Source organism: Ochotona princeps, chromosome 3 (assembly GCF_030435755.1).
Source record: "Ochotona princeps isolate mOchPri1 chromosome 3, mOchPri1.hap1, whole genome shotgun sequence".
Classification (NCBI taxonomy): Eukaryota; Metazoa; Chordata; class Mammalia; order Lagomorpha; family Ochotonidae; genus Ochotona; species Ochotona princeps.
The window spans coordinates 102,042,463-102,055,722 of record NC_080834.1 but is presented as its reverse complement, the minus strand read 5'-3'; the positions used below and the strand labels follow the sequence as shown (position 1 = coordinate 102,055,722).

General features: G+C 50.5%; 2 protein-coding genes across 2 annotated transcripts in view; one reads left to right on the top strand and one right to left on the bottom strand.

The window, feature by feature from the left end:
- SENP2 (SUMO specific peptidase 2) overlaps positions 1 to 1,325 on the bottom strand; it is a 102,547-nt gene extending 101,222 nt beyond the window's left edge. The window contains exon 1 of the mRNA XM_058662185.1: positions 1,040 to 1,325. The gene's annotated coding sequence lies outside the window, so the exon portion shown is untranslated. The remainder of the gene's footprint in view (positions 1 to 1,039) is intronic.
- Positions 1,326 to 1,469: 144 nt separating this feature from the next.
- On the top strand, positions 1,470 to 11,273 carry TMEM41A (transmembrane protein 41A). The gene is made up of 5 exons (XM_004578218.3): positions 1,470 to 1,619; positions 5,043 to 5,196; positions 5,999 to 6,160; positions 6,548 to 6,686; positions 10,372 to 11,273. The coding sequence occupies exons 1-5, from the start codon at positions 1,501 to 1,503 to the stop codon at positions 10,590 to 10,592; spliced, it is 795 nt and encodes a 264-aa protein (XP_004578275.1). The 5' UTR covers positions 1,470 to 1,500; the 3' UTR covers positions 10,593 to 11,273.
- The last annotated feature ends 1,987 nt before the right edge of the window (positions 11,274 to 13,260 follow it).

Below are 13,260 nucleotides of genomic sequence, written 5' to 3'. Positions count from 1 at the left end.
ACAATGATGACCTCACAGCCAATCTTCTTCTATCTGTACCCTTACCTACTAAACCCTGGTCCCATTCTTCATTCTGACCCAAATGCCAGAATTTGAATAATTTCATTCAGGAATATTTCAATGTTTTGAAAAGATATCCTTTTTTTTTCTTCTTACAAAAAGTGTTAGAGTAGACTCTCTAACACTGCAAGTTGCTCACTTGATTTTTACCCTATCAATCTGGCAACTGTGCTATGTCAGGATATTTAGAATTGACTCCTACTTTTAGGAAACGACCTAATACTTCGCTTTTGAATAGACTATAATCAGTCTAGCACTCTGAACATGACGGATTTAGGTTGTTCTCAATCTCTCAGCACCCAAGCAAAGCTGAACATCTTTGTTCCTCTATAGGCATTATTCCAGGTTTAAATTCTTGGATATGGAATCATTATAATGTTGTATACCTGCAGGGTGCCCAGTGCCCCGGATTTGGCCCTGGAGGTGCTGGGAATCATGTGACAAAGACATGGTCTGCTTCGCACACTTGGAGATTCTCCCTGTCCCATCGTCCATTTAAGCACTTCCCCGGGCCTAACAATTCAACTCCTTCCCCCACACCAGGCAGCCCATCTTCCTCTCTCCTTTCCCACTGCTTTGGTCCTGGCTCTGTCACATCCCTTTTCTCATGGGGATAGTTGGAACTCAAGGAGCAACTCTCAAACTCCTCTGCAGGTGGCTCACCAACATAAAAAAAGAAAAAATCCAACTCCTTGGCCTGCCTTTCAGGGCTCTCTGCTGTGTGCTCGGCTTCTCCGTCGTTTCTAACACACCTTGGGCTCCCCTGAAACTGGCCTCTGGTGCCTCACCTGGGCCTCCTGTGCTGGCAGAGGTCCTAGCCGCTCACACTCCACCCCCCTGGACCACAGTGTGAGGACCACTAGTTTTGGACACAGCTTGACTGGGATTCTCTCCCTGGCTCTCTTGGGAGTATCCGTTAGCCTTCCTGACACATCCGTTGTTTTTTTTTTTTCCATCTGTTAAAAACAAAAATACCCACCTTGTAGGATAGTTGTGCAGAACTGTGTTAGGAAAAGCCCATCCTAATCTTTTCCGTGTCTGCTATGACTGTCGCATCGACCTGGACCGGAGTCCCTGGTTCCACACACGCTACATCTGCTTTGTGAGGCAGCAGGTCGTGGCCCCGGCGGCCAGCAGCCCTGGACGGCAAGCTCGCTGTTGGCAGCGGCTCTCCACACAGCCGTCTCCTCCCGGCGCGGCGGGCCCTCGAGGCCTGCTCTGTCCCGGGAGCGATGCCAAGGGCGGGAAAGCAGGCCGACAGCGCGAGGCCGCCCGCGACCCAGGGCGCAGTGACGCCACGGCGCGCGGGGCGGGGCGAGCGGAAGCCCCGCCCCTGTCCGTCGGCCAACGCGCTCCGCCCGCTCGGTCCGCACGCGGCGTGGCTCCGGTGCGGCCGCTGCTACGCGTGTATAGCATCCGGCTGGCGGCTGCGGCGCCGACATGCGCCCGCTGCTCGGCCTCCTCCTGGTCTTCGCCTCCTGCACCTTCGCCCTGTACTTGCTGTCGACGCGGCTGCCGCGCACGCCGAGCCGGGGCTACGCGGAGGAGGCGGAAGGCAGGTGCGTGACGCGGCTGCCTCTGGTCGAGGTGCGGGTCCGCGGGAGGATCCGCGGGGTGGACGGAGATTCGGGGTGGCGGCCGGGGTGGGCTCTGGGCTTCTGACCGTGGAAGGGATGGAAGCCCGAGCCCGACCGGGGCCCCGGGATTACGGGGGCGGGGCCGGGCTGCGCGTCGGGTGGGCTGCGTGGTGCCTTTGAGGCGGTTTGTGGAGGGAGACGTGGGGTCCTTCCCGCGAGCCCGCCGTGCGCCCCTGACCCCGGACCGTCACCCGCGGGAGGGACGCTCACAGCCGCTCAGGCGCCCTCTCGTCCGCCCCAGCCCGCGTGGCGTTGGGATTTAATGGACATGAGCGTTTCCAGAAGGCACGATGGGTCCCACCCCCTCTTCCTGGCAGGCCACGGGACAGGCCATACCGACCTGGCCGGTTTTCACTGAGCGCCGCGTGTGTGTGGGAGTGTGTGTGTGTGTGTGTGTGTGTGCCTGGCTTGGGGCATTTCCTGGCATTTGCCCATTGGGACTACTGTGTGCGCTTGGCTGTATTCCTCTGCCGGCGCGAGTGGATCAGCATGCATCCTGAGAGAGAGGTGTGTGTGTTGTGGGGGTAGGGGAGTCACTAATCCTTGCTGGGTTCACCCTCTGTTTCGCTGGCAGAGAATAGGCGACCTTTACTCTGTAACCTTTGGACGGGATTCAGAGATGACTGAACCCCAGATGAGGAGGGTGAACAAGCCGGCTCTCTGAGTGGACTGGGTTTCCAGCCTGAAGCATTGTCAAGAAATTGCGTTTATCGTGTGGGATAGAGATCTTTTCCCCGTAAATCTGCCAGTCGCTTGTTAGTGAATGATAAAATCTAGGTAGAGAGCCAAGTGAGGTCTTGTTCTTGGTTTGCAGGGCAGAGTGTACCCTTGAGAGGAAACCCAAAGGAAGGGACTTGGTGTACTTGCCTGGAAAGGATCCATTTGCCTCTTAAAATCGGTCCTCATATCCAAGAGCTGAAGGGGAATTTGGTGATCACCCAATACCAGCTTCTTATTTTATTATTATTTTTGAAGGACTTGTTTTTGTTTGGTATGCAGTTAGAGGGCGAGACTGAGATTTTTCAGTTTCCTGGTTCATCCCCTCACATGGTAAAGCCAGGAGCCAAGAGCTTGCTCTGGTTCTCCCACATGGGTAGCAGGGGCCCAAACATTGGGGCTATCTTCCACTGCTTTCCCAAGAGCATTCTCATGGAGCTAGATTGGAAGTGGAGCAGCCGGGACTCAAATCTGTGCTCATATGGTATATACCAGATGCACTGGATTCCCATTTTGTTTTTTGATTTTTTTTTTTTTTTATTACAAAGTCATATATACAGAGAGGAGGAAAGACAGAGAGGAAGATCTTCCGTCTGATGATTCACTACGATGAGCCGCTACGGGCCGGTGCTGCACCAATCCGAAGCCGGGAGCCTGGACCCTCTTCCAGGTCTCCCATACAGGTGCAGGGTATCAAAGCTTTGGGCCGTCCTTGACTGCTTTCCCAGGCCACAAGGGAGCTGGATGGGAAGTGGAGCTGCCGGGATTAGAACCGGCGCCCATATGGGATCCTGGGTGTTCAAGGCGAGGACTTTAGCTGCTAGGCCACGCCGCCGGGCCCTATTTTTCGAATTTTTAAAAAAAGGCTTATTTACTTTACTTGGAAGAGTTACAGTGAAAGACACAGAGAAAAATCTTTCAGCTGCTGGCTCACTCTAAATGGCTGCAGTGGCCAGAGCCGGGATGGTCCAAAAGCCTGGGAACCAGGAACTTCTTTTAGGTCCCCGTGTGAGTGCAAGGCCCAAGGACTTGGACCATGCTCTGTTGCTTTCCCAGGCTATCAGCAGGGAGCTGGAGCAGAAGTGGAGCAGCCAGGACTCAAACCAGTGCCCATTTGGGATGCTGGCACCATGGGTGATGGCTTAGCCTGCTATACCGTGATGCTCCCCTTCTCCCTGTCCCCAATCTCTGATTTTATACTGAGGCTCAGGAGCTAGACCAGGGTCACACAACTGCAAAGTAGTGGAGTTGGGATGCCAGCCCAGGTCTGTTGCTTCCAAACTCTTGGTCAGCCCCTGCTGTGTTGTGTGAGTCACCTGTCATCACTTGCTCACTTTGTGCTTGTGTGTGTGCGTGCCCATGTGTGTGCGCACAGCAGAGCAAAGCCCACTTAGTGAGGGGCTTTCTCAGGTACTCACCTGATGGAGCTTCCTCTTTTTATCCACATTTTTAAAAAATTATTTTGACAATCTTGGTTGATTAGGGCACAAAGGTTCAAGGAGGCTACAAGACGGTGGGTAACGCTGTTGTTTCCACATTATTATTTTTTTCTGTACCTGAGGTAAAGGGGGAAGTAAAGGGAGAAGCCCCACCCAGCCCCCAACCCCGACCCCGACCCTGATGTGGGGCATGCTCCGAGGGTCTTGCTCAAGTGGTTTTGATAATTCAACAGTTCTGAATTGCTGCCTATCTCGCCGTTCCAAGCATGATGAAATCGCTGCAGAATCCACTGGCTGACATAGTTCAGCTTAGAGTCTCCTTTTGCCCAGATTTTCACCGCCAACACATGGCTGGGGTAGATATCAATTTGTTCTGTCCTCCTTCTCCTGTTGTGGTAGCAGGTGTTCTCTGCGGTTTCCGATGGATTGACATATCCTCCATGTGCACCTGGATATGCTGTCCACTGCTCCATCTGAGCCTCTGAGGAGGCTAAGCTTTGACACTTGCACTCCTTGGTCAGACCATGGAACCTGTACTTCTCTTCATGGCTGGGGTTCTGACTCCAGCAGTTCAGCTGGGGAGATCCCCTGAGGTGATCCTAGACCAGATTCTTGTGTGTACTTTCAAGTACAGGGTCTGGCACAGTCCATCACCCCGATCATCTAGTGGTTGCAATTGCTGGATCAGTTCTGTTTCCAGCCCTGTCTTCCACACGAACCAATGGGTGTTGCAGTTCAGCCTGATTCTGCCCAGCACACACTCGGCTCTCACACAAACCAGTGGGAGTTGCAGCCTAGTCGGAGCAACCCACAATAACCGCCACCAGGTTAGCCCCCTCTCCTGGTTCCTGTGCTTGCCAGCATGTACAGCAGACTAGTCCAGTCTGTCCTACATCCCATTCAGTTTTCCTACATGTCAGTGGGTGTTGAAACCTAGTTCAACCCAACCAGGCCCGCTATCCAGCCCACGCACATGCTAGTGGGTACCGTTCTGTCCAGCCAGGTCTGCCCCATCCTGGTTTTCATGTTCTCCAGTGGGAGTGATAACCCAGGAAGGAGATACCCACTCTTTCCCTCCTGGACCCACACCCGGATCATGCACTTTCCAAATGGTTCTACAGTTTGACAGAATTAGCCCTCAGTGCCAGCATCTGCCATCTGATTTTCATCCACTTTTCCAAATCCCCAGGTCACTGTGGTTCCCTTCTGACCTGGCTGAGCTGCGGGAGCTCTCTGAGGTTCTTCGCGAGTACCGGAAGGAACACCAGGTCTACGTGTTCCTGCTCTTCTGCAGCGCCTACCTCTATAAGCAGGCCTTTGCCATCCCTGGCTCCAGCTTCCTGGTCAGTGCCCTGCCCTCCTCCGCACCCCTTGCTGACCTGGAAAGTGCAGATTCCCACCCTGCAGCTGAGTGAGGGAGGAGATGTTTTGATGCAGAGGGGGTCACCTGCAGTGGCCTTCGGCACTATCTGCTGGTTCTGTAACAGAGCAGGGAACACTACAGCTTCCTTTTGTCCCACTCCTGTCTCCTGCCCTGCCTCTTTGCTCTGTCCTAGCAGTAGTCTGGATCTGCCTGAGCAGTTTGTTGAGTGGAAACGAATAAAAGCAGACAAGGCTGGGAGAGGCAGGAAAGTGGGTTGTGGTGTCGATTCAGACGTCACCTGTTTGGGGTTGCCCCGTGTCTGTTGTCCCTCTTCAGGGGATAGGACCCACTGCTTCTCAGTGGGGGCCCTGTGCACAAGCCTGGGTGTGCTGCCCAGTTCTGCTGGCATGTTGGCCATGAGACCTTCTTTCATGAGGAAAACAGTAAGGGTAGCAGAAGGCACAGGGGTGTAGTAAGGAATACAGAAGACATGTAGTCAAGCACTTGGCACATGGTAGGTGTTATGCAGGTTCCTATCACAACAGCTGGAGGTGGGTCAGGTTGAAGCCAGGAACTGGAAACTCAGTCCAGGTCTGCCATGTGGGTTGCAGGGATCCAAGAATTTCAAGGAAAAGCTGTGACTTTTCCTTCACCTCCTTCAAATGGGGGTTGGGTTTTGGCTGGTGAAAACCATAGGAGGTGGGAGGGCTTGTAGGCTGTAGGATGAAGCAGCTGGAAGGTAGCAGGATGACTTCCTGACTGACAGTTTGTTTTCTTGGCAGAATGTGTTAGCTGGTGCCTTGTTTGGACCATGGCTGGGCCTCTTGCTATGCTGTGTGTTGACCTCAGTGGGTGCCACATGCTGCTACCTGCTCTCCAGCATTTTTGGCAAACAGCTGGTGGTCTCCTACTTCCCTGATAAAGTGGCCCTGCTGCAGAGGAAGGTAAGGACAGTGCGCACATCTGAGGATTGCCCTGTGACCCCGAGAGGAATGAGGACCAGGGTCTCCCACAGTGCTCTGCCCTGCCTGGGTTCCATGAGGGTGTAGGGTCCCAAGGCTTTGAGCCATCCTCTACTGCTTTCCCCAGGCCACGAGCAGGGAGCTGAATGGGAATTGGAGCAGCTGGTTCATGAGCCAGCGCCTATATGGGAATCTTAGTGCTTGTAAGTGGAGGATTAGCCAGTTGAGCTATCGTACCAGTTTTTAGTTCAGTACCTACACAGTGCTGGGAAGGGAAGATGTGAAATGTCTAGGGTATCAGCACCAGCAAGCCCTCAGTCCCTGGGGACCCTTTCTGCTTCTTCACAGTCTTGTGTTCTCTACCCACAGGTAGAAGAAAACCGAAACAGCTTGTTTTTTTTCTTGCTGTTTTTGAGACTTTTCCCCATGACGCCAAACTGGTTCTTGAACCTCTCGGCCCCAATTCTGAACATCCCTATTGTGCAGTTCTTCCTCTCGGTTCTTATGGGTAAGATGCTGGTGCGGGGAGCTGGAGTGTGCAGAGCTGAGCCATTGGGGGTGCTGGCTGTGCATCAGCCACCTGGACACATGCTGCCTCTGAGAACACAACACAGGCTCACGAGGGGCGCCTTTGAGCCTTGTGACCTAAAGTAAAGCCTTATGACTCAGGTTTGACATGAAAACACTTCTGGGATAAGTGAAGATTGTTACCACAGTAATTCATGCCTGTTTTGGTGCCACACACCTGCCTGGCACCGGCGTTAGAAGAGATAGTCTATGTAAAGCCCACAGCTGGGCCATAGTAAGTGCTCATTAAGTGCTGGCAGGAGGAGCAGGGCTGGAGGGAGGCTAGGAGGCCGTGAGACTTGGATGGGTACTGAAAGGAGCAGAGCCAGGGACATCCTGTGTGGCCTTGGCCCCTGTTTTTATTAAGCTGTGACTTAGGAACAGCTGACACGTTGTGGCAATAGCATGATCATCAGCGAGCTATAGGCTGAGAGTAGAGCAGTTTCTCAAAATGTGGGGCTTGGGCTGCTTTTGCCAACCTGGCAGCAAGGTCAGGGTCTTGCTGAGAATCTGGATTCTGGGGCCTGCTCCACACCTGCTGAATCACAATCTTGGGGGTGGGATCTGAGAATGCACTTTTTAATTCAGTGCTTAGATAGTGGCTCTCCAACATTACTGTTAAAAACTACACAGGCAGGCCCGGCGCCCTGGCCTAGCAGCTAAAGTCCTTGCCTTGAATGCGCCGGGATCCCATATGGGCGCCTGTTCTAATCCCGGCAGCTCCACGCCCCATCCTTGTCCCATCCACAAGCTCCCTGCTTGTGGGCTGGGAAAGCAGTTGAGGACGGCCCAAAGCCTTTGGATCCTGCAACCACGTGGGAGACATGGAGGAAGTTCCTGGCTCCTGGCTCCAGATCGGCACAGCACCGGCTGTTGTGGTCACTTGGGGAGTGAATCATAGGATGGAAGATCTTCCTCTCTCTCTCCTCCTCTCTGTATATCCGGCTTTCCAATAAAAATAATAAAATCTTTAAAAAAAAAAAATTTATTTATTTTTTATTGCCAAGTCAGATATACAGAGGCGGATTGAGAAAGAGGAAGATCTTCCATCCGATGATTCACTCCCCAAGTGAGCCGCAACAGGCCGGTGCGCGCCAATCCAATGCCGGGAACCAGGAACCTCTTCCAGGTCTCCCACATGGGTGCAGGGTCCCAATGCATTGGGCCGTCCTCAACTGCTTTCCCAGGCCACAAGCAGGGAGCTGGATGGGAAGTGGAGCTGCTGGGAATAGAACCGGTGCCCATATGGGATCCCGGGGCTTTCAAGGCGAGGACTTTAGCCGCTAGGCCACGCCGCCGGGCCCCAAAATAAATAAATCTTTAAAAAAAACACAGGCACTTTTAGCAACTCCTATGTTAGGGCCACACAATGCATCAACAAAATCATCATCTCTGGCTGGGACTTGCAGGCCACCCAGGTATTTAGCTTATAGTCACCAGAAGGGGTTCTGCTGGAAACAAGAACCGGCAGGCCACCCAGTTGACTTCCAAAATCTCTCCGTGCCTTGGACAAGTAAACAGCCTTCAGAAAGTCACTTAGCCTCAGTGAGCCACTCAGCCAAAGAGTCTGCAACCACAGCACTGTTTCTCAAAACGTGGGCCTTAGAGTGCCTTTGACAGATGCTATGGTGCTAGCATCTCATAACACTGGAGACGATTTGTGTTAGAAATAAAACACCCTCTTCTTTAGGCCTACAGCAAGGATCACCTTCTTTTAACCCTTCTTTAAAGCCTGGAAGGAAAGACATTCTCGGCTTCTAGGTCAGGTATAAATCTGTGGCTGAGTAGCTGCTATTAATAGGGAATGCCTGAGAGATGGGGAATTTACATCGAAGCAAGATCTGCCGCAGGCACTTCTGCTCCCATCCTCTTGCAGACACAGTGCCTCTGCCCCTCGGTTGATTAATGGGCGCTAACAGCTTGATGCTTGGGAAGACTCCGGAGATTGCGGGCTGCCAGGCTGTGTGACCTTGAGCACTCTGTGTCTGTCATCTTTTACAGTCTTCCTCTGCTACAGAAAGATGCATTATCAGGGATCTTAGCCTATTAGAGACTCAAGGGTAAGTTTGGGGAGAGGCCTTTAAAACATGCATGTTCCTGGCCCAAACCCAGCTAACCAGAATCTCTGGGATAGAGCCTGAGAATGTGTTTACACCAAGGGACTGTCAACAGAATTCAAAGTAATACTTTTAAGAAATTTTAAAAAACATTTTTTTTTGCATACTGTAAATCTCAAAGATGGTGCTTTTCTGTGTACTTTGCCTATTTAGTTTTCAAAACCAAATTTGGAGCTCACATTTAGCAAATGAGTGAATCTTGTATGTTTTTGTACTTACGGTGCTCTGTGGCTTATCTTAGTTTTCTGCACAATTTTGTTTTTTCCTATTAAAAAAATGTTGGGGCCCAGCACAGTAGTGTAATGGTTAAAGTCCTCGCCTTGCACGCCTGGGATCCCATATGGGCACTGGTTCTAATCCCGGCAGCTCCACTTCCCATTCAGCTCTCTGCTTGTGGCCTGGGAAGGCAGTCGAGGACGGCCCAAGGCTTTGATACCCTGCACCCGCGTGGGAGACCTGGAAAAGGCTCCTGGCTCCTGGCTTCAGATTGGCTCAGCTCCAGCCGTAGTGGCTGCTTGGGGAGTGAACCATCAGACGGAAGATCTTCCTCTCTGTCTCTCCTCTCTGTATATCTGACTTTGTAATAAAATAAATAAATCTTTAAAAAAAGAAAAAAAACTTAGAGATTTATTTATTCATTCAAAAGGCAGAATAACAGAAATGGGAGAGAGTTGGAGAATGACAGAAAGAAAGACATCTTGTGTTCATTGGTTCGTAACCCAAATGCCCGCAACAGCCAGGTCAAAAACAGCAGCCAGGAACTCTGCCAGCCTCCCATGTATGGGAGGGACCCGGGCTCTTATCAGGTGCATTAGCAGGAAGCTGGATCATTAGTGGAGGTGCCAGGATTTGAACTAGCACTTTGATATGAGATGCAGGCATTCCAGACAGTGCCCCAATCCAGTGTGCCTATTTTAAACTTTTTTTTTTAAGATTTATTTATTTTTATTGGAAAGTCAGATTTTACAGAGGAGAGATAGACAAAGATCCTCTATCTGTTGATTTTACTCCCCAAGCAGCTGCAACAGCTGGAGCTGAGTGAATCTGAAGCCAGGAGCCAGGAGCTTCCTCCAAGTCTCCCAAGCGAGAACAGGGTCCCAAGGCTTTGGGCTGTCCTCTACTGCTTTCCCAGGCCATAAACGGAGCTGGATGGGACGTGGAGCTGCCGGGATTAGAACTGGTGCCCATATGGGATCCGGCTGCATGCAAGGCAAGGACTTTAGCCATTGGGTTACCACACTGTGCCCCCCTATTTTAAACTTTTTTTTTCATGTAGCCTGTTTATATCTGTATAAAGCATCTGAAAGTGTTTGCTTGTACCTGGGAAATGAGGAAAGGAGGAAAGAGATCGGAAAAGGAAAAAAGGGAAAAAAGTCATCTATTTAGGGGTCAGGAGTCAGGCCAACAAAATGGAGTAACTTTTCTGAATTCCTTATGACACTTTGCAAATGTTATCTTACCCATTTTCCTTCCTCCAGTAACAGGCTCTTTCCCATTTTCTTCTTGCAGGTTTGATCCCATACAATTTCATCTGTGTGCAGACAGGCTCTATCCTGTCAACCTTAACCTCCCTGGATGCGCTCTTCTCCTGGGAAACAGTCTTTAAGCTGCTGGCCATTGCCTTGGTAGCCTTGGTTCCCGGAACCCTCATCAAAAGATTTAGCCAGAAACACCTGCAATTGAATGAAGCAAGCAGTGCTAATCATATAAATAATAGAAAAGTCACGTGATCGGGGTTTTCTGCCTGCCTTGTACTTGGACTCTAAGGCACGTTTGTAGAATGGGTGCACTTGTCTACAGCCCCTCATTGTTCCATCAGTCATCCTCCATAGGTAGTTTGGACACTGTTCATCTGTGTGCAGTGACTCATCATGGCAGTCTACCCTGGATGATGGATTGTATCAGGTTCTGGAAGCAGCCCTGGGTTAGCAGGACACTGCAAAATGGATAGCCTCCTAGAAATCCTGTTTCTGTGGGGTTTTGACCAGCTAAGAACTCACAAGTGTTTCCTGCCTACCTTTGAGCTGCCTTGGGAGAAACTTCTGATTGTCCAGGCTGCCTGTTTTGCCAAGTGACAGGCAGCAGTGACAGGTTCTGTTAAGCCCGGTGGATGCTGTTGGCTTCAGTAATGACACATGGCTCACACCACTGACAGTGCTCAACGTCTTCTGTTAGTCTCTGACAGAATGTTTCTTTTGTCCTTTTTTGTTGATGATCTACCTCTTCCATAAGCCAAGGGAAATAAGCTGAGGAGCTGCCTAGGGCTTCCCACGCTAGTGCACAATGGTTTCCCTGATGCTCCTGTGTTCAGATGCACTGATGTCACTGTGTATGTCAAATCTTATGGTTGCATGTTCTGACAATTAAGCAGAATACCAACAGACTATTAAATATGAATGGAACAAATGCTATGTCTGTGCGTGTGTTGTGGAGAAATTCTTACCCATCTGGGTATAGCCCTTGAGTCACCTGAATATGTACATTATTTAATCTGTTAGTTCTGTGTGAGACTGCCTTCTGTGTCCTGTCAAGGAGAATGGATTCAGTACCTTAGGCTATCAGGCAGTGTAGCCCTGGGAATGTTTTTCATTATGTGATTTCCTAGAAATAATTTAGGATTAATTTGTATTTGTATTCTATCTTACAATGCAATGAGGAAAACTGGACTCATTACTTTGTTGCATTTTGATTATTATTTTTTTTTTTTAAGATTTATTTGTTTTTATTACAAAGTCAGATATACAGAGAGGAGGAGAGACAGAGATAGAGAAGATCTTCCGTCCGATGATTCACTCCCCAAGTGAGCACAACGGCCGGTACTGCGCCAATCCGATGCCGGAACCTGGAACCTCTTCCTCCAGGTCTCCCACGCGGGTGCAGGGTCCCAAGGCTTTGGGCCGTCCTCAACTGCTTTCCCAGGCCACAAGCAGGGAGCTGGATGGGAAGTGGAGCTGCCGGGATTAGAACTGGTGCCCATATGGGATTCCGGGGCTTTCAAGGTGAGGACTTCAGCCACTAGGCCACGCCGCTGGGCCCATGATTATTGTTTCTTGTGGTTGCAGTATGGCATTGGGCACAGACCTGGGTTGTTCCAGAGGGCACATGGTCGCTGGCACCCACCCTAACCAGCTCTCCTGGTCCAGTCCTCTATAGAAGCTCAGGATTTCCAGTGCCATTGCTCTTGGGCATCATCTGCAGGGCATCATCTGCCGTGGCTTTCATCTGGGCCTCTGATTGTACATAAATCTTCCACAGGAAAAATGGGCTCCTAACTAGTCCTATGGTTTCTTTCAAAGAAACATTGATTATAAGCATGAGGGTGGGAAGGGAGCCCAGTGGTCTTTGAAATCTGTGGGTCTCAGTGTTCTGGAGGTGGGGAGGAAAAGCAAGGGAATCTTCCACACTGTAAAATTTGTGTCCTTTGCCCCTTTTTCCAGATCCGTAGATGTGTCTTTCTCCTCCTCTATAACTTTGCAACAATGTGCCTCATTGGCTGTGAATTTCTAGGCAAAGCAGTGGCCCAAATACATGGAAATGAGTGTTCTGTAAATAAATATCAGTGCTTGTTTGTACATGTAATTACCTTTGAGTTGCTCTTGCCAGTGGGGATCTGGATTGCCTAAAAAAAAAAATCACAACCCAAAAGAGTCTTTGAGCTTTGAACTGTTAGTAGGCCTCCTCTTCCCCAAATCATTTCAGATTGTAATTTTCCTTTCTCTTCTGTGTGCTCCCTTTTTGGTGGAGTCTCTACACAATGGAGAGCAAGCATGCTTAGGGAAGAAGCAGGCTTCCTGCCTAGGCTTTTTATAACATGCCCAAGAAGTGATCACAAAAGGAAAATGATGGCTGCCCCTTTGGTGGTTGTGTCTGAAACTCAAGGACCACAGGAAGTGGCTTTCCCTAGTGCTATGGGAAACACGGTCATGTGAAGTCTAACTTTACCTAATGCTCTGATGAAGACCAAGACCTGCTCTCAGGACCAGTAGCTGTACCTGAGTGAAAGACAGGACCAGCAAATGGTGCAGTACATGTTTCATTTAATTCCATGCATTTCTTTGCTTTGGTAGACATTCTTGATCCCACTGCTGTGCATTACAGAGGGGGAGCTAGCATCAGAAAACTGCATAGGCGAAGGGAACTCAGCACAGAACAAGGTAGACAGATGAGGGAGTTCAGAAAAAGGATATCCTTTGGTTCCAAATCATGTTATTGTAATGAAAGAGTCAAAGAAGATGGGAAGTGGTCCCCCAGGAGGCACAGTGCCACTGGGGTGATATGGGCAATATGGGACATCTCATAGCTTGACCACTTTGGGGTTTCACCTGCCTTACGACCACTGGGACACCTGCTCACCGGGCCACTGGACAGCTGCTTGGAGCCAGGAGCCAGTGATCCCCT

Excerpts from the sequence above, each read along its gene's own strand:
- TMEM41A (XM_004578218.3), top strand. The coding sequence starts at position 1,501 with ATGCGCCCGCTGCTCGGCCTCCTCCTGGTCTTCGCCTCCTGCACCTTC. Across the intron at positions 6,161-6,547 it reads TGGCCCTGCTGCAGAGGAAG|GTAGAAGAAAACCGAAACAG; the intron begins GTAAGGACAGTG and ends CTCTACCCACAG. Across the intron at positions 6,687-10,371 it reads CTTCCTCTCGGTTCTTATGG|GTTTGATCCCATACAATTTC; the intron begins GTAAGATGCTGG and ends TTCTTCTTGCAG.